This window comes from Empidonax traillii, unplaced genomic scaffold, assembly GCF_003031625.1.
Source record: "Empidonax traillii isolate 1590-97213 ecotype Southwest subspecies unplaced genomic scaffold, ASM303162v1 scaffold461:size861717, whole genome shotgun sequence".
Classification (NCBI taxonomy): Eukaryota; Metazoa; Chordata; class Aves; order Passeriformes; family Tyrannidae; genus Empidonax; species Empidonax traillii.
The window spans coordinates 785,612-802,901 of record NW_020955654.1 but is presented as its reverse complement, the minus strand read 5'-3'; the positions used below and the strand labels follow the sequence as shown (position 1 = coordinate 802,901).

The 17,290-nt window shown below is 53.4% G+C and overlaps 2 protein-coding genes across 3 annotated transcripts; one reads left to right on the top strand and one right to left on the bottom strand.

Moving 5' to 3' along the window:
• Positions 1-894: 894 nt before the first annotated feature.
• Positions 895-2,244, top strand: LOC114063296 (G patch domain-containing protein 8). 2 transcript variants are annotated; one of them, XM_027895488.1, is made up of 2 exons: positions 895-1,278; positions 1,341-2,244. In XM_027895488.1, the coding sequence occupies exons 1-2, from the start codon at positions 1,175-1,177 to the stop codon at positions 2,233-2,235; spliced, it is 999 nt and encodes a 332-aa protein (XP_027751289.1). In that variant the 5' UTR covers positions 895-1,174; the 3' UTR covers positions 2,236-2,244. The 2 variants fall into 2 exon arrangements, with proteins under 2 accessions (XP_027751289.1, XP_027751290.1); XM_027895489.1 differs by having other exon boundaries at positions 897-1,278; positions 1,363-2,244.
• Positions 2,245-3,050: 806 nt separating this feature from the next.
• LOC114063281 (SITS-binding protein-like) lies at positions 3,051-12,869 on the bottom strand. Its single transcript, XM_027895464.1, has 11 exons — positions 12,728-12,869; positions 11,464-11,947; positions 9,622-9,793; positions 8,727-8,931; positions 8,452-8,602; positions 8,179-8,358; positions 7,493-7,761; positions 6,907-7,043; positions 5,752-5,873; positions 4,511-4,690; positions 3,051-4,040 (listed from the first exon to the last, which is right to left on the bottom strand). The coding sequence occupies exons 2-11, from the start codon at positions 11,920-11,922 to the stop codon at positions 3,867-3,869; spliced, it is 2,049 nt and encodes a 682-aa protein (XP_027751265.1). The 5' UTR covers positions 11,923-11,947; positions 12,728-12,869; the 3' UTR covers positions 3,051-3,866.
• Between the last annotated feature and the right edge of the window lie 4,421 nt (positions 12,870-17,290).

Below are 17,290 nucleotides of genomic sequence, written 5' to 3'. Positions count from 1 at the left end.
TACAACTCCCGTCGGGCTGTGCGCGAGAGCTGGGGTGTCCTTGGAGCGAGTCATTTTGGGAAAAGCCTGTCCGGGAATTGGAGTCTGAACGCGCCCCTCAGCACTGCCAAGCCCATTGCTGGCCAAGTGCACAGACGCATCCACGCGTTAAATCCCTCCAGGGGTGGGATCCATCACTCCTCCGGGCAGCTGTGCCAGTGCGGGGTGCTGCGAACCCAACTACAGCCCGTTCCCAAAGGCATCCTTGCTTTTGTTCCCAAAAAGCATCCATCTCAGCCCAAACAACGACTCCTTGGGAAATCCCTCTTGTCTTCTTATTGACCTAAGATACCTTACCTTTTTCCCCCCAGCTCTGCATAGGAAGCACTAGTCTATCCAGTTATTCCATTACACAGGAGATGGAATTTTTCAGTCTTTACTCGATTATTGTAGCAGGATTTATGTCCTGCTGGCTGAAGGAATAAGAGTCTTCAGACCATTTATTTTAATCAGTGATAGTAACAGATCTGAGATCATGAAGAAAATTGGGTAAATGTGAACCCAGCAAAGTGAAAGTCTGAGAGATGTTTTCTAACCCAGCAGTGCAACAAAACATAAAGATTCCTGGTCTGTCTCCATGGAGCTTCACCCAAGGACAGCAGGAGGCTTGGAGGTCATAGAATCATAGAATGGTTTGTGTTCAAAGGACCCTTAAAGCCTGTTCAGTCCCCTGGGCAGGGACACCTCCCACTATCCCAGGTTGCTCCAGCCCTGTCCAACCTGGCCTTGAACACTTCCAGGGATGGGGCAGCCACAGCTTCTCTGGGAAATCCATGCAGTGCTTCAGTAACCTCACAGGAAAGAATTTCTTCCCAGTATCCCATCTAACCCCACCCTCTGGCAGTGGAAGCCATTCCCCCTTGTCCTGTCGCTGCAGTTCCTGATGAGTCGCAGCCCTGTGGCCATTGTGGTGCCACCTCGGGGACCTCCCTCTGGGGCTCCATTCTGGAGTCCCCTCCTGCGACACCATCTCACCCTGGAAGGCACAAAGTTTACCTGCTGACACATGTCCCACACCCAACCCACAGCACCTTGGCCCTTCGGGGCTGTCCCTTTGTGACACGGGCGTGTGACAGGCTGACCTCGCCCGTGACACCACAGTGGCCACTGGACGTGGGCCACATGACAAAGGGCCATGTCCCAGCATTCCATGAAATCAGGATGGGGGCACAGATCTGCAGTCAATCCCGTGGTGAGACTGGTGGGTTGCAGGCCCCGTGTGACAACACCGCTGTCGAGGTGCGGGACAGCTCCGAAGGGACAAGGTGCTGTGGGGTTTCTCGGGGGTCAGGTGTCTGCAGAGAACCTTCATGTCTCTTGCAGGGCCAGATGTCATCGAAGGAGGACTCCCCAGAACCAGGCACCTCTGCTGCCAGCACCAGCCAGGCACCACAGGATGGCAGCAAGGGGAATCCCGCCTGCCCGGCATGCCGGGACATCGACACCGAGTGCTCCAGCTCGTGCCGGCACTGCTTCTGCCTCCTCTGCCTGTGGGATTGGAGCCTCAGCGACGCCGCGTGCCCACAGTGCCAGCGGCCCACCCGCCACACGTACCCCCAGCACGTGGCCCTGTACCACGAGGTGCAGGACCAGGTGTACGACAGCAAGCAGAGGCGGCTCGGCCTCTCGGAGCAGAGGGCGCGGAGCTGCTCGGGACACAGCGGCTGGGATGGGCCCCCGGAGCGGGGCCGAAGGAGGTCCTTGACGTGGCACCGTGGTGGCCGCCAGTGGTCTCGGCACGGCCAGGGCAGCGGCTCCTCGAGAAGGAGGAGGCGTCAGCGGAGAAGGAACTGGGACAACGCGCCCAACGAGGGACGAGCTCCAAGGTCCGAATGGGACAGCCCAGGCTCCTCGTGGGGCAGGCGATCCTGGCACAGGTCCCACACGCCACGGAGCCGAGGCCAGCAGGAACAGCCACGGGGCCACCGCAGCAGGCAGAGGTGGCGGAGCGGGAACAGGGAGCATTCCCACGGCTGGGACAGGGAATGGAGTAGGTCCCGCAGGCGAGGCCGGGACACCCGGACACCATCCCAGGGAACAGAGTCCCTCGACGACTCCGCGAGGCAGAGGCACTGGAGGAGCAGGAATGCTGATGAGGGACGAGCTCCAAGGCACCAACAGGACATCCCAGACTCCTCAGGGAGGAGCCGCTACCGGGGCAGAACCTGGAGCCCTGCAGGGCACAGGACCCAATAGCCCACCCTCCCACAGGACAGCCCCAAGTGTCCAGCCAGCCTTCTGTGATCTCCCAGCAGGGAGCCACCAGATCCTCTCTGAACATCCTGTTCTGGGGCTTGACTCCCTCCGAATAAACCAATGTCACTTTAGCCAGCGCTTCCTTTATTTCCCTTTGTGCTTTTTGCTGTCTCAGGAGCCTCCACAGGTATTTTGGAGCACCCCAGGCCATGGGGGTACCTGGGGTTGTCCTTGTGAGCTCCATCCTTTCCCTCTTTGTGCTCCCTCCAGCCCCATCATGCCCCTCTGTGGATCAAGGAAGGAGCAGAGGGACTCCCCATAGCCCCATGGGCTCTTCCCCTCTCTGTGCCCCAGGATTCCGTGGCTGAATTTAATTTACTTGGATTTTTTTTTTTCTTTTTTTTTCTTTCCCTCCAGTTTTACCCAGGGAAGCTTTGCTGGGAAAAGCTGGAACGCCTTAGCATTTTTTCAGCAGAGCCACAACATGGTACAGGAACATTTTTCACACAAAAAGGTGTGGCTGATACCATTCAGTGCTGGAAGTGCCCGAACCCAGCCCTGGGGCCAAAACTTGCCCTTCATTTCCATCTCACCCAGTCCCTGTCCCTAAATGCCAGCCTTTGGAATGACCCCAATAACCTGCACTGTCCCATTTATCCCTAACTTGGGATATCAGTGCAGTTGATAATCTCCCTAAATGCATATTCAGCTTGTGGGAGAGGGATTTTTCCAATGAATACATTCTCTGCTGGATGGAAGGAGGCTGATCACACCACAAGAAATAATTGGGGAAAAAAAGCCATAAAATTCAACAAATGGTGAAAAGCAGGAGCTGGGGCTCACAGGGCTCAGTGCTGAGCTCTGGAGCTTGTGTTCCAAGGTGGGCAAGGATCCTGGATGTCCCCCTCATGCTCTGGTAGAGCCACTCCTTTCCTTGAGCGAATTTATTCTTCTTCCACATCATAAACCTGCTTCAAATAGACCTGGAGTTCACCCATTTTCCCAGATTATCCTCAAGTATGGGCTCTTGCTACCCGAGACTCCTGGGAAATACACACAGTGTCTGGTGGGAGAAGGGAGGAGCGCTGAGCACAGGAGGGGGCCATGCACAGGAGCAGAACTATCCTGGTAATTTTTCCCTGGATTTACTTTTTTCTATTAAATCCCAAAGTTCCCCTTGGGTATAAGCTGAACAGAGCTGTCCTGTTCAGTTTTCCCTGGATTTACTTTTTTCACCCAATACAAAACTTCCCATATGGGTATAAGCTGCTGTCCATTTATCTCCTGGAAAACCCACTCCCTGGCCAAGACAGCCCCTCTGAGCATCTTGCCAGGGATCTGGAAGTGCTGGATGTGTCCACCTAAACACACTCACACAAACATTTCACTGGGAAAACCCTGGAAAGATAAAAGTGAGCATTCATTGAGGATAGATGATGGTGGCAGAGCCATATTGCTGCTGTTTTGGGGTAACAGTGAGTAAGAAAACTCAATTTCTCCTGAAATTAAAAAAAAAAAACCCACAAAATAAAGGTTCTTCGAAAAGTGCAAACAGTCTGGAAGTCTCAGGGAAGAGCCTGTGGCCAGCGCTGCTCTCCGAGGTCACTGTCCAGGAGCTGCCCAGCCTGGATTCAGGAGGCCTTTACAAACACCAGCACCTCAGCCAGGCTGGCAGAGTAATTCCTGAGGATGGTGCCTCCATCAAACACACGGGCAGAGTTGGTGTCCAGCCACAGGTGCCCTTCTCCAGGCAGGAAGACATCCCTCCATGTTTGTCCTTTTTCTGTTATTGGAGCAACCAGGACCTGCAGTGAAAAAAAAAAAAAAAAAGAAGTAAAAAAGAACTTTAGCAGGCAGTGGATTAGGGATGTGTGTGTGGGGATGAGATGGCCACCAGCGAATCATGGAATGGTTTGGCTTGTAAGAGACCTTAATACCCCTCTCATTCCACCCCTTGCCGTGGACAGGGACACCTTCCACTATCCCAGGTTACTCCAAGTCCTGTCCAACCTGGCCTGAAATTATTTTCCCTTGTTTTTCAATCCAGCACTCTGAGAGTATTTATTCCTTCTAAATCATTTCACTTCCAAAGCTGAAGGAGGTTTCCAGGGCCTTGAATAAGAGTTTTGTGAGGAAAGCCAAGCTTTTCCAAAAAGGAAAAACCCCAAACCCACATAAACCAGCTGCTTTGGCTTGGATTTAAATCTGCTGGAATACAAAGCTCTGGTTTGTGGTTCGGCAGAGCTGGGCTCACAGGATGGTGCAGAATTCCCACCTCATCTCCAATGAGAAATTCATCTTCTATGGTGAACGCGGTTGGATCCGTGGGGCTGAGCCACCAGGCTGGACGGAAGATGGGGTGTCCCAAACTCTGCCACTCCTCGCTGTATTTCAGGAGCAGTGGCACCACAAAGTCCTGGTGCCTCTGGATGCATTGGCGGGTCAGATTCAGGACCTGCAGGGTCAGAGGGAAATCTGTGAGAAGCCTGACACCCAGGAAACAGCAAAGCAGGCAGGGAAAAATGAAAATAAATAAATAAATAATAATTTTTTAAAAAATTAAATACATATATGCCTTTGGGAAGAGAGGTGACTGAATTCCAATGTCCTGATCAAGTTACAGCAGCCAACAAGGTGCAAACAGGGTTGATATTGGATATTAATTGATTTGGATATAAGTCCATTGATAATAGGTTTAACTCAATTGATAATGGATTTGAATCCATTGGATTTAAATGCTTTAAATCCACTGATAGTGGATGTGAATCCATTTGAATTAAATACATTATCAGTATAAACCCATTGTATTTGAATGTATTTAAATCTATTTATAATAGATTTTAATTGATTGGATTTTAATGGATTTAAATCTATTTATGTTGGATATTAATTGATTGGATTTTAATAGATTTAAATCTATTTATGTTGGATATTAATTGTTTGGATTTTAATGGATTTAAATCTATTGATAATGAATATAAATCCTTGGGATTTGAGTGGATTTAAATCCATTATAATGGATATTAATTAATTGGATTTAAATGGATTTAAATCCTTGGACAGTGGATATAAATCCAGTAGATTTACATGGATTTAAATACATTGACAATGGATATAAATCCATTGGATTTACATGGATTTCCATCCCTTGATAATTGATATAAAGCCTTTGGATTTAAATGGCTTTGAATCTATTGATAATTGGTACAAACCCATTGGTTTTAAATCTACTTATAATGGATATGAATCTGTTGCATTTACATTAATAAAATCCATTGATAATGGATATTAATCCATTTGATTTAAATGGATTTAAATCCATTGGCAATTGGATATAAATCTGTTCATTTAAATGGATTTAAGTGGATTTAAATCCATCGATAATGGATATGAATGCATCTGATTTATATGCATTGAAATCCACTGATAGTGGACATAAATCCTTTTGATTTAAATCCATTGGATTTTCCGTGTGAGAGAGCCAGTGTCCTCCCGGTCAGGGTGAGGGATACACACCCAGGAGTCACAGCAGAGCCAGGGTGGGGACCCAAAGGCCATCACGGGCAGGAAGGTCACGATCTGCAGCCACCGCACGAACAGTTCCGGGTCCCCCGTGGAGTCACCAGCCAGGCTCCCTCCTGTGGGAACACAGGGCTGAGTGGGGCTGCTCAGGGGCCTCCCACAGGAAAAGAAGGCTCTTGGGAACCCTTGGAGCCCCTTCCAGTGCCTAAAGCCCCCTGGGGAGCCGGAGCATCCCTGGGAGCCATCGCTCCAAAAACCTGCCACAGCTTCCCTAGAACTGGCATGAGCCAAGGGCTCTCCCAGCCATCCACAAATGCCCATTTCTTCCAGAGGCTTTTCCCAGTTTTTGCAGCTCTCAGGATGTTGGGACACAACCCAACAAGCCACATGCCCCAGCAGCAAATCCCCCAACCCTCTCTGTGCAGGGGGACCTGTGCTCCTGTCCTGCTTCCCTGGAATAAGCCGATGGGTTCAGCTTCCATTGGGGTGAAAACTGCCGTGCTGGGATTGCCTGAGCCACATTTCCTAAGGAAAACAGGCTAAAAATAGAGGCCAAATTGAAAAATTGCTTCCAACCCCATCATTTAGCTCCATTCTCCAGGTCTGAAACCCTGTCTGCTCCAAGAAAAGGGGCAGCAATCCGCTTGGCCCTGATTAGAGGTTGTTTCTTGCCTTTTATAATGTGTTTATTTAAGGATTTCTCCAGCCATTGTACTTTGGGGGCAGAAAGGCAAACTTGGAGCAGAGCTGCTTGAGTTTTAGGAACATCCATTCCCCAGCCAGGAGCCTGGGGATGTGGATTCTGGCTAAGGGCTCCCTCCTGGCTGTACCGGCTGGGATTTAGCCCAAGCCAAGCCCTGTGGGGGTGGGTTGTGGTGGAGCTCTCCAAAGGGCATCCCCAGAGACCCGGCTGCTGATGGGGCTGCCTGGTAATATTTACAGCATGTTCTTTTGTTTTTAATTCCTCAGTTGATTCCCTGGTAACATTCATCCCAGTCAAGCCAGCGGAACAGAAAACTGGGGAGCAGAGTGCTCCAAGCCTTCCCACAGCACACCTCAGGTGCAAAAGTACCTCCCGCCTGGAAGAAACGTCACAAAAATCACTGTGGAAAAGACAGAAACAGGGAAAACAAACAAACAAATCCTTACCTACTGTGTCAGGGATGAAGAAGTTGTAGCCCAAGAGGCTGTAGTGCAGCACGGAGGGGATCAGCCCCTTCAGCCCCGCGTGGCTCCAGTCGGAGCGCAGGGGACTCATCTGGATGAACAGAGGGAGGTGACTGGAGCTGGGGAGGCAAAACAAACCCTTAGAGGTGCTTAGAGGGCTCACAGCAGCCAAAATTCCATAATGCCTGGCTGGCTTGGCAGTCACTGCGGTCAGATATAGGATCCTGGAATGGTTTGGCTTGGAAGAGACATTAAAGCCCATCCAGTCTCACCACCCTGCCATGGGCAGGGATACCTTTTACTATCCCAGGTTGCTCCGGGCCTCGTCCAACCTGGCCTTGGACGCTTCCAGGGATGGGGCAGCCACAGCTTCTCTGGGCAACCTGTGCCAGGGCCTGCCCACCCTTAGTTTCCCCCAGATCATTGACTTGACCATGCTGCCTTAGACCACCTCCATGCCACCTCCCTGGGTGCTGAGCACTCCTGGCATCCCAAGGACATCCCCTCAACCATCCCCCAGGAACTCACAGACGCCTTGGCTCCAGCAGAGCGTGTCCCTGGTACCCACCTGGCCCCAGCGCTGATGATGGTGCCATTGCTCAGTGTCGCCAGTGCTGCCGCCAACACCCTGGTGTATCCATCACCTGCTAGCTCGGTAGGAGGTGGGACATCCTGGTCCAGGAAGGAATTACCCTCAACTCCCTCAAAGATGACATATGTGGCCCCCAGGGCCTGCCGCAGGCGCCGGGCACGTGACAGGTACCAGGCCAGCGCTGCCTCGCTGGTGACGTTCAGGCGGGCACAGAGCTGCCCCTTCCAGGTGGTCAGCAGTGGGATCTGCAGATAAGGATGGAAGTCCCTGTTAGATCCATAAAATATCCTGCTAATTCCAGGGTATGAGGCTGGGGAGTGACACTCTGCCCCCGCACAGCGGTGCAGCGCATGAAGGTGTAAACCCTCCCTCAAACCCCCCCACCAAAAACCCCTGAGTGGGTGGCAAAGTGGATGATCATTAAACCGAGCAGATAAAAAAAGAAAAAAAAAAAGAAAAAAAAAAAAAGGAGTTGAGGGATTTCCTGAACACTGGCAACTTTTTAAAATATCTTCTGGAAGTGGGGATTTCCAAGTTGCTTCCCTGGGAGCCAGGAGAGAAGTTGCTCCCTGCGCATTGGGCTGTTCCCCCCGAAAAATAATAAACCCGTGGGGGTTTATCCAGCGCCAATTTTGGGTTTAGGGTTGAGTGGGGTCCCGTACCAAGCTGCCCCCAGGTCGGGGCTGGCGGCTCAGCCAATATCCCGCGGCCTCCGCCTGATGCAGGGATTGCAGGAAGAGCGGGGAGGTGATGCTGGCGTAGGGGGACAGAGTGATGGAGAGCTGCAGAGGTTCCACCAGGGCCAGGTCCTGCCTCTTCCTGCGCTCCGAGGGCACACTCTCCTGTGGGAGGGAAAGGCAGGAAAGAAAGGGGGTTAGATCGGAGCGGCAGTGCCGAGCTCTCCGTGAGCGCCGAGGGCGGGGGTACGGCCGTACCGCTGCGGCGAGGATGGCGGTGCTGCGCTCGCCCAGGGCCACGACTCCCTCCTGAAGGCCATGCCGCTTCAACCTCCTCACCAGCGACCTCAGACCTCGCTTGATTTTGGAAGCGGAACCCTCCGGGCCGTGGTACCGCCACAGCGGAGACCTGCGGGGTGGGAAAAACCGGGAGCGGGGGGAGGGGGTGTCACGGTTTGGGCCGGAACGAGATGCTCCGGGCAGCGACTGGGACCCTTGGGGGGTCCCCATCCCCGGGAGGAGGGAACACCCACCCCAGGAGCGCCGCGTCCGGCCGTGTCCGTGCCGGCCCCGCCGGGGAGTTGCCCATGTGCCGGTGTGCGGCTGCCACGTCGGTGCTGATGCAGAGGAGGTACCGCAGGGGCTCCGCCCGGCCCGCCGGTGTCTCCAGGCAGAAGTGCCGGTGGCTCTCCAGCGACAGGAGCAGGGGCACGTCGGGTGCCACGGTCACCGTCACTCCTTGGGGGGAGGAAAGGGGGAAACGGTGTCTCGGCTGCTGCCAGTCCTGGCGCTTGAGCGCTGCCAGGACCTCCCCGATTGATCCCACCTCAGATCCAGCCGTGCCGACCGTCCCCATCCTGTTCCTGCTATTCCCTTGTGGCCTCCAAAATGCCTCTCAAGGGCTAGATTTGTCCCCTTCCTGCCTTTTTGCTCAGCATGCAGTGGTTCAGGGCAGCTGCAGGTCATTGGATAAATTTGGGGTAATACCTGAGGTTTGGTGTTCTGCAGAGTAATCCCGATATCCACCCAAAAATGACAACAGGCAGCTGAACTCCTCCCTGAATCCAGCATCCCACAGCAGCATCAGGGAGCTGTGAAACTGCTCGAGCAGAGCCAGAGGAAGCAGCAATGGGCACAGTCTTAGGAAAAATATCCCAGAGACATGAAGAGTACGGGATGTCCCTGGGGCAACTTGGACCACACCATCCTCAGGCACTCAGGTTCAATATCACAGTCTTTCCCTTTCACAGGGATGAGGTGTGTGGGATCCATCCCCTGTGTCCTGCTGCCAATTGTCATTACTTTTGTAGGATCTAATTCTTGAGGCATCTGTGCTGCTCTTAAACCGGCTGCTTTAGAGGCGAGGAGGGGGATGGGGAAGCACAGGGATTGAAGGCAAAGGAGAGCAGGCAGGAAGAATGTGATTACCTGTCGAGCCCAGGAAGTACCTGTCCAGGACAGGCCCAAAGCCGTCGGGATTCGTGCCGAGGTCTCCGCTGACAAAGGGCTGCGCGGGGCTCTCGGCGCCGTTGAGGGGCCAGCGCTGGGCACGGATGCTTGGCCCACCATACCAGGAGACATTGGCCATGGAAAAGCAATCCTGCAACCAGGAGAGCATCGTTAAAGAGCAAGGAATGCTCAGGGTGAGGAGAAAGGTCAGGTTGGATGGGGCTGGGAGCAAACTGTGCTAGTGGACGGTGTCCCTGCCTATGGCAGGGGGGTTGGAGCAGGGTGAGCTTTAAATTCACTTTCAGAAGCCCAGCTGGGAAATCTGTTTGGGTTTCTTGGTTTGTTTGGTAGTTTTTTTCTTTCTTTGGTGCTTTCTCTTTGTTTGCTTTACTTTTCAGTTTGTTTTACTTTTAAAGACATCAACCTTTCTATCTGCTTTTCCCAGAGTTTCTGGTGTGAATTTACAACTGCAACTGTCCTCACCTGAGGGAGGTTTTATCTCTCACCTCAATGGCACCACAGCATCCCTAGAGGGACAGGTGCTCTCTCCCAAGACACAGCTTCCCAAGGGCTGATAACAAGAATTTCCCCTCAGTTTGGGGATTTGGGACACTTCTCATAGGGCTGACAGGACCCTGTGCCCGGGGACATCCCCATCCTTGACCCGCCTCCTGCCAGAAACCATCAATTTTCACTTCAAAGCCTATAAAACCTTCTCCTTTCTGCCAAGCCAAGGGATCAGCAGGACTTAAGAGTCCGCGTGACTTCCCAGGCAGGACGGGTTTCCCTGAAATTCCGAGGATTTGGGGCCGTGGAGGGAGGCTGAGGCAGGCAGAGGAGACCTGAAGAACCCCAACTCAGCCCCTCCCAGGTTTATTCCCAATCCCAAGGCTTCGGAGCCTCCTGGGGCCCTGAGCTCGGGGCGCAGAGAGGTTAAGTCTCTCCAAGGGGTGGGGAGAGGAGATGTAAATTATTAAAATGGAAACCCTGGAGGCTCAGAATAGCTGTACCAGGTGTCAGCTGAACTCGTTACACCAGCTGGAAAAGAGGGGAAAACAGCCTGTTCTTAACTCAGATTCCACTGGATCATATTTTCCACTGGTTTGGGTTTTTTTAAAAAAGTGGGGAAAAGCCTCTCCTGTCCTGCTCATCCTCTCAAACACCCCGCACCGATGCCAGCAAAGGAGACCCAGCCCCGTACGCAGGGCCTGTGCTCAGGCAGCACCTTCCACCCACCCAAAATGGGGCCAACAGGTGATTTATGGCTAAAGGGGAACAATCCTCCATCCCACAGGACCCCATCCTGCTCCTCTCCCTGTTCTGGGGGCTCCCCATGACTGGACACCTCCCTCTGACAGGGTTTCTCCTTCCCCTCCTAACGCTCCTTTTCAGAGCCTGCTTTTATTTAACCGAGGGACCAAAAGGGGAATGATACCAAAAATAAAGCCCCCGTGAGTGTTTGCAGAAGCGGACGTGGGTTATTCCCATCCCGTGGGAGCTGCCCATTGTGTCTGTGCTGGAATGGACCTTCCCGAGGTTCTCGCCAGCATTGTCTCCAGCGATTATTTACTCTGTCTCCATATAAACACAGTTCTCCCACCCCGGGGTCACCAGCACAGCACCACCAGAGCCCCCCTGGGGTTTTGGGGGGCTCGGCATCAGGTCGCGATGCTTCTAAAAGGCTTTTCCCACCCCGTTGCTGGAGGCTGCGGGAGATGGGAAGCTCCACGGGAGCTGGGGAGTTGTGCCAGGCCAGACCCTCCCCGCTTTGGCTCGTTGGGCCCCAAATGATGCCGGGCTGGGCACGAGGGTCCCCGTTACCTTCAGCGTCACGTCGGGGCGCAGGGGGGTCCAGTGGACGCCATAGCACTCGGTGCCGGGGGCTGCTGGGGGCTCCAGGGAGAGCCGGAGCTCGGCGTCCTCCTCCCAGGAGTAGCAGAACTGGCGTCCGTCGTGCCAGCAGTGGTCCCGGGGCGGTGGGGGCTCGGCGGCCGGCACACCGCCCACCGCGATCGCCGCCACCGCCCGCCCCGCCGGCAGCGCCCGCAGCACCAGGGCCCCGCGCCGGCGCTCCCACAGCATCCCACCGTCCCGGCCACGCAGCACCCACTCCTCTGGGGACTGCTCCAGAGCCTGCCAGGAGATGATGCCGATGGTCATGGCGAAGAAGATGGCCACGCCGAGGCAGCCGACGGCGCCTTTCCAGGGCTCCGTCATCTCCCTGAAGCTCAAGGTCCAGTTGGACTCTGGGAGTTGGCCGGTGTGGCGGGAGAGGGGCATGGTGATGCTCCGCTTCTCACCCCTCCTGCAGCAGCACAAGAAAGAAAAGCCTCTGGGGTTGCTCCAAAAGATTCTCTGGGACCGCTCCAAAAGCATGTATGAAAAGTTAATTCAATAGGAAAAGCAGTTTAAAAGAAGGAAAGCTGCATTCTCTGCACTGATCTGAAGGTAAGAGGAGTCCGTTCCACAGCCTCCTCCACGGCAAATCCCACTGCTGGACTCAGTGACGGTGGCTCAGCCCCCAAACCCTGTCCTGGAGCCAGCTCAGCCCCTTGGCATGGCTGACAGCACCCACACAGTGACACTGAGGAGGAGGACACGCGTGGCCCAGAGCCCGGGAGGGAGATGGGGCCATGGCCGATGGGAAGCAGGGCTGTTCTCCGACCTCTGCTGGTCCCTGGGGTTTGGCATCAAGTCACTGCTCCGTTTGGAAGCAGCAGTAAATAGCGAGGGGTGCAGGAAAATACCACAGGATGGTTAGAGAAAGGAGTGGGGAGGGGGGGGAATGCAACATCCTCTTTCCATCTCCTTTCTCTCTTCGCTGGAAAAGTATTTGGATACTGCACAGAGCAAAAAACACCCACGGGCAAGGTCCGTGCGCTGGGTGAGCCCGAGGGAACGGGCACCTGGTGCTCCCCCAGGTCACCTGTGGTGACAGTCTCATGGGGTGGCACTGGTTGTTCGTGCACCTCAGGGTGCCCCTCCCTCCCGCTGCCCGATGGCAGGTTGGGAATGGTGCCATCTCCCCTGGCACAGCACACCCCCCGCCCCAACGCCCCCCCACCCTGTCCCCACCTTTCTTTACCTAAAGGCAGGTTCAGGGGTGCTGTTGCCCCCCCTAAAGTCTCCTCGATGTTTTTCCCGCTGCTTTTCCCGCTGGCAGCAGGTTTTCCTCCTGTTCCCCGGGGCAGTTTTCCCTCCTGGCTGCGTCCTGTCCGAGAGCTGTCGAGCCGAGGCAACTTGATCCAGCCTAACCCAGGAGCGTTACTTAAGACCAGCTCCCTCCCTCCCACCAGCTCCCCTGCAGCTTGCACATAGCCACAGGTGGCTGCATCAGAGACAGGGGCAGGAAATTAAAAATAATAAGTTTTAAAAGCTTTTCTTTATGAGGGAATAATTTTAAAGGGATTTTTTTGGCCAAGTTTTTGAGGTGGCTCTGGTTGAGCCTTTACCACGCACCTGTGAATCCATCTGTGGGAAGCCCTGGCAGCACTGGGAACTGCTTGTTCTGTTGCTTTGGATTTTGTGGTTGTTACTGTTATATTTTCGGGGATTTTATCCCTGTTTTTTTACCTCACATGAGCCACTGGACTCCTCTCAGATCATCTCCAAGGCTGCCAAAATGGGAGCTGCAGGTAAGGGTGCTGCCTGCATCCGAAAGCAGAGGGAAGCAACTTCCCAGGACATCTGCAATCCCCTCCAGTGCAAAAAACTGGAAGTCTGGGATTTCCATCCATTTTCCATACCCCAGTCCCCACTTACACTTATCCCACCCTGACTACAGGTGAGCAGGGAAGACCTGGATTTTCCAAGCAATATTACAACCTGTTGGCTGCCAAGATATAAAAAACTTTGGGATTTAAAAGCATTTCCCCATCGTGCATCCAGGCCAAACCCCGACAATCCCAATCCCTGAATCCCAAGTCCAAAGCTCTGCTCACCTCTGATGGTGTTCTTTGGGAGAATCCCGGGACAGCCAAATCTACCAGGAAAATTCTCATCCACGGCTCAAGTAATGCCCTGGAGGGGCCTTTCCCCATCAGGATCAATTTTTCATTCCAGCTGGGGAATTATCCAGTATGGGATGGAGGGAAAATGGGTGGATCCTACTGGGACAAGCATCTCCCAGGGCGTCCAGAGCGGGAGAGAAGGATGGGTCCAGTATAAGGAGAAAGGAAGAGGCAGGCTGCCCCAAAAATTTGGGTGTGAGCTGTGAGACAGTGATGTCCATCCCAAAGGAGCTGGGAATCCCCTGGGAACATGGATCAGGAAAGGTTATAGCAAAGCTGTAGGAGATAGAGCAGGGCTGGGTGTGAAGCACTAAATGGGGAGGTCACAGATCCCGTGGGACCCTAAAACTGGTTAAAATAAAGGGAAAAACATTCAAAAAGAAGGAAGAAAGGATGTTCCTTCCACCAGGGAAATTACAGGTACTCAGGGTGCTCAACACACCCCACAACCTGGAAAAAGGGAACAAGTAGAAGTGAATAAACCCTATGGTCATTCAGAGCTGTTCACCCACAGCATCAGCCAGAGCTGATGGAATTACCGGTGTGGCATTTGCCAGTATTTTCTGAGGTTTTATGGATCCATATGCCCCAGGCAGGGATTGGTTTGGCTGCAAAACCTGGAGAAACGGGGTAGGGGAGAGTTAAAAAAAAAAGATCTTTGGGATGATCCAGAGTCCTGGTGCGCTGGAAAACATTAATCCTCTGTCCAGGGGAAAGAAGGGGATGTAGCAGCAGCGCCCCAAAGCTGCACAGGGATCTGCAATTCCCTGTTTCCCACCCCAAAACAGGCTGGGGGGGAGGGGGGGCGACTAATGGTGGTGTTTGGCTGCAGCAGCTCAAGGCAAAGCTCTGTCACATGGCCCATGATTAAATCACATCCATGGGATGGCAGAGGGGCCCCCAAGGTGGGATTAGAGAAAGCCCAGGATGGCATGGCTGGTGGTGCAGATGCAGTGGGATAAGGGAGGGGGGTGGAGGGGCCAAACCCAGGTGGGATCTCAGGAAACAGGGGGATTTCTTAAAAAGCTTTTCTTAAAAAGCATCTCAAATCCCAGGGAAAAAATCCTGCTGGAGGTTTCAACAAAGTATCTGGCCAAGTTTGGGCACCCCCCAGCACTGCACACGGGCAGGGTTTTGGGCTGAGCCCTCTTCCCTCCCAGAACTCCTGTGTTTTGGAAGGAGGAGCAGTTTTAGGAGTTTTCCTGCCCGTCACAAATCGCAGCACGAGGTGGCTCCCTCGAGCAGCAGGGAGCCTCCCTTCGTCTTCCTCACACCGCCAAGGAAAACCACTTTGCCTTGACCTGTTACAGGAAAAAAACCCTCATTTTGGGGTGGCTCCCTGGATTCCAGGAAAGTGTCCTGCCCCCCTGCTTCCAGTAGCTGGGGGTTTGTTACACATTCTTAGGTCTCCTCCTCTGCAAAGTGGAGCATCTTTCCCCCTTCCTGACTTTGCAGGGCTGAGAGGACCTTAAGGTTCCCTTTTCCCTTTTAATGTCTGGCTTTCCAAGCTCCAAGGATGCTGAGGGGCTCTGGGCAACCTGGGTAGTGGAAGGAGTTCCTGCCCGTGGCAGGGGGTTGGAACTGGAGGGGCTTTAAGATCCATTCCAAACCAAACCATTCCAGGATTCTGGGATTTGCCAGCCCTCGAGGCTCCCTAGACTGTTCGGGATGTGGCACCTGTGGCTGTTGGTCCCCAGGGAAGGATGGAGTGGGAGGCTTGGAAACACATTTAACCCACGAGCACCAATAAGCAGAGTTTGGGAATCCAAACTGTTTGATGAAACACCCAGAAGAGAGGCACTGAGGGTTATTCCCACTGGGATTTAGGATCAGTGACCCCTAAGAGGGGCTTCCTTCAGTGTGTACCCTGTGGATCACACACCACATCCTTAAAGAATCCTCCAGGAAAAAGGGAAAGCATGGAGAGCCACAGGGATTTTCCATGTGTGTGAGGCTGCACTTGGGAAGGACCAGCCCTTTCCATCAATATTTTCCTACGGCCTTGAAGCACCAGCAATTACAGTCACAGCCTCCCAGCAGCACGGCCAGACCCTCCAGGGGAGGCTGGCTTGGGGTTTCTTAAATATTAATGTTTAAAAAAAAATAAATAAAGGAAAGCTGTGTGGGTTGGCCAAGAGCAAAGGAAAACTGGTGGGAGCAGCAAAGCCCTCCAGGATTTGGCGTCTCTCCTTGATTTTCCCCTGTCTGGAGGAGCCTCACCCCAAACTCTCCCTGGGGGGATGGATCTTACGGCACCAAAAACCCACTACCCCAAACCCTCCCTTTTTGTCCATTTTTCCATGATATCCACGAGCTGGGAGACACAGTGGTGAGACAGGGTCAATTACCTGAAGCTATAAGCATGGATGTACAGGGATATACTATGCTCCTGCTCGCAAGGTTTATCCAACGGGAGAAGATGCCTTCGGAATCCATCCTGGGAATGAACCAGCCGATGTGCTGTGATGAGTGTTCTCCGTTGGTTTTCCTTCCTGTTGCAGTTCCCAGCTTTCCCTTTCAGGGCCAGCAAAAGCCTTTGGCTGTGCTGGAATTCTCCATGCCTTAGGAAGCCCTGCACTCCTTATTCCAGCTGGGATATTTATCACTTTAAAAAAAAAAAAAAAAAAGAAGCAGAAAGGGTGATACGGCTCCTAAACGCCCAAATCTCAGCCCAGATTTCCCCCCGGAAAACAATCCCAGATTTCCATGAACTCCCACAGCTATTTATAAAGCGATAAATGAGCAGCAGGACTGGGAATGACAATAGGGCTTTACGAACAGGAACACCCTTGGAAGTGACTACAGGACTATTGTCCCTTCCCATCCCTATCATGTCTCCCAAAACAGCAAACAGCAGCGCCAGGTACAGGGGGCTCTTTGTGTCCATCCACAGCCCATCTGTGCTTTCAGGGAAAGTCCCAGATGGAGCAGCAGATTTTGGGGAGAGGGTGGGCTGGGGGACAGCCTGGAGCACCCACAGTGGCCCATGGATGGGTAATTTTCTAGCTGGAAAGTCACGATCTCCAGCTGCCAACTCTGGTTGGTGCTGATGGGATAGGAACAACCCTCCTGTATCCCTTGTCCCCTCTCCCTCCAGGCAAAGCTGGATATTTTGGGGATACCCAAGGTGGTAAGAAGGAGGCAGGGACCAAACCCATGTTTCTTATGCACCATAGTCCCTAAAATTACTACAGTGGGGAGAGAGGAGCCCGCTGTGCCGAGGAAAACCCCTCCATGGGGCACTCATCCCCCTTGAGCTCCCAGACCCAGCCCAGGCACCTTAAATCCAGGGATTACTGCAGCATCCAGACACCCTCAGTGTTCCTGCTCTGAGCTCAGATCCCTCAGAGTGGGGTGGAGGTGCTGATTTGGGGTGTCCAAAGCCAGCACCTTCTTGGGAGGGGCCCTTGGCAGCTCCGCTCTGCCCAGAGCCCCAGGAATGGGGCTGGGGCAAGGCCAGATCCATGTGCCGCTCCCCTGGGAAAAACCTTCAAAAAGCCCAAATCATCTATTTTTTTCTTAAAACAAGGCACAACTGCTGATAAAAGCCGTGGCTGCCAAGAGAGAGCAGCTGCACCCCACAACCTCTATCCATGATTTTGGTCTCCCAAAATCCCTTGGTTTTCCAGCAAACCCTT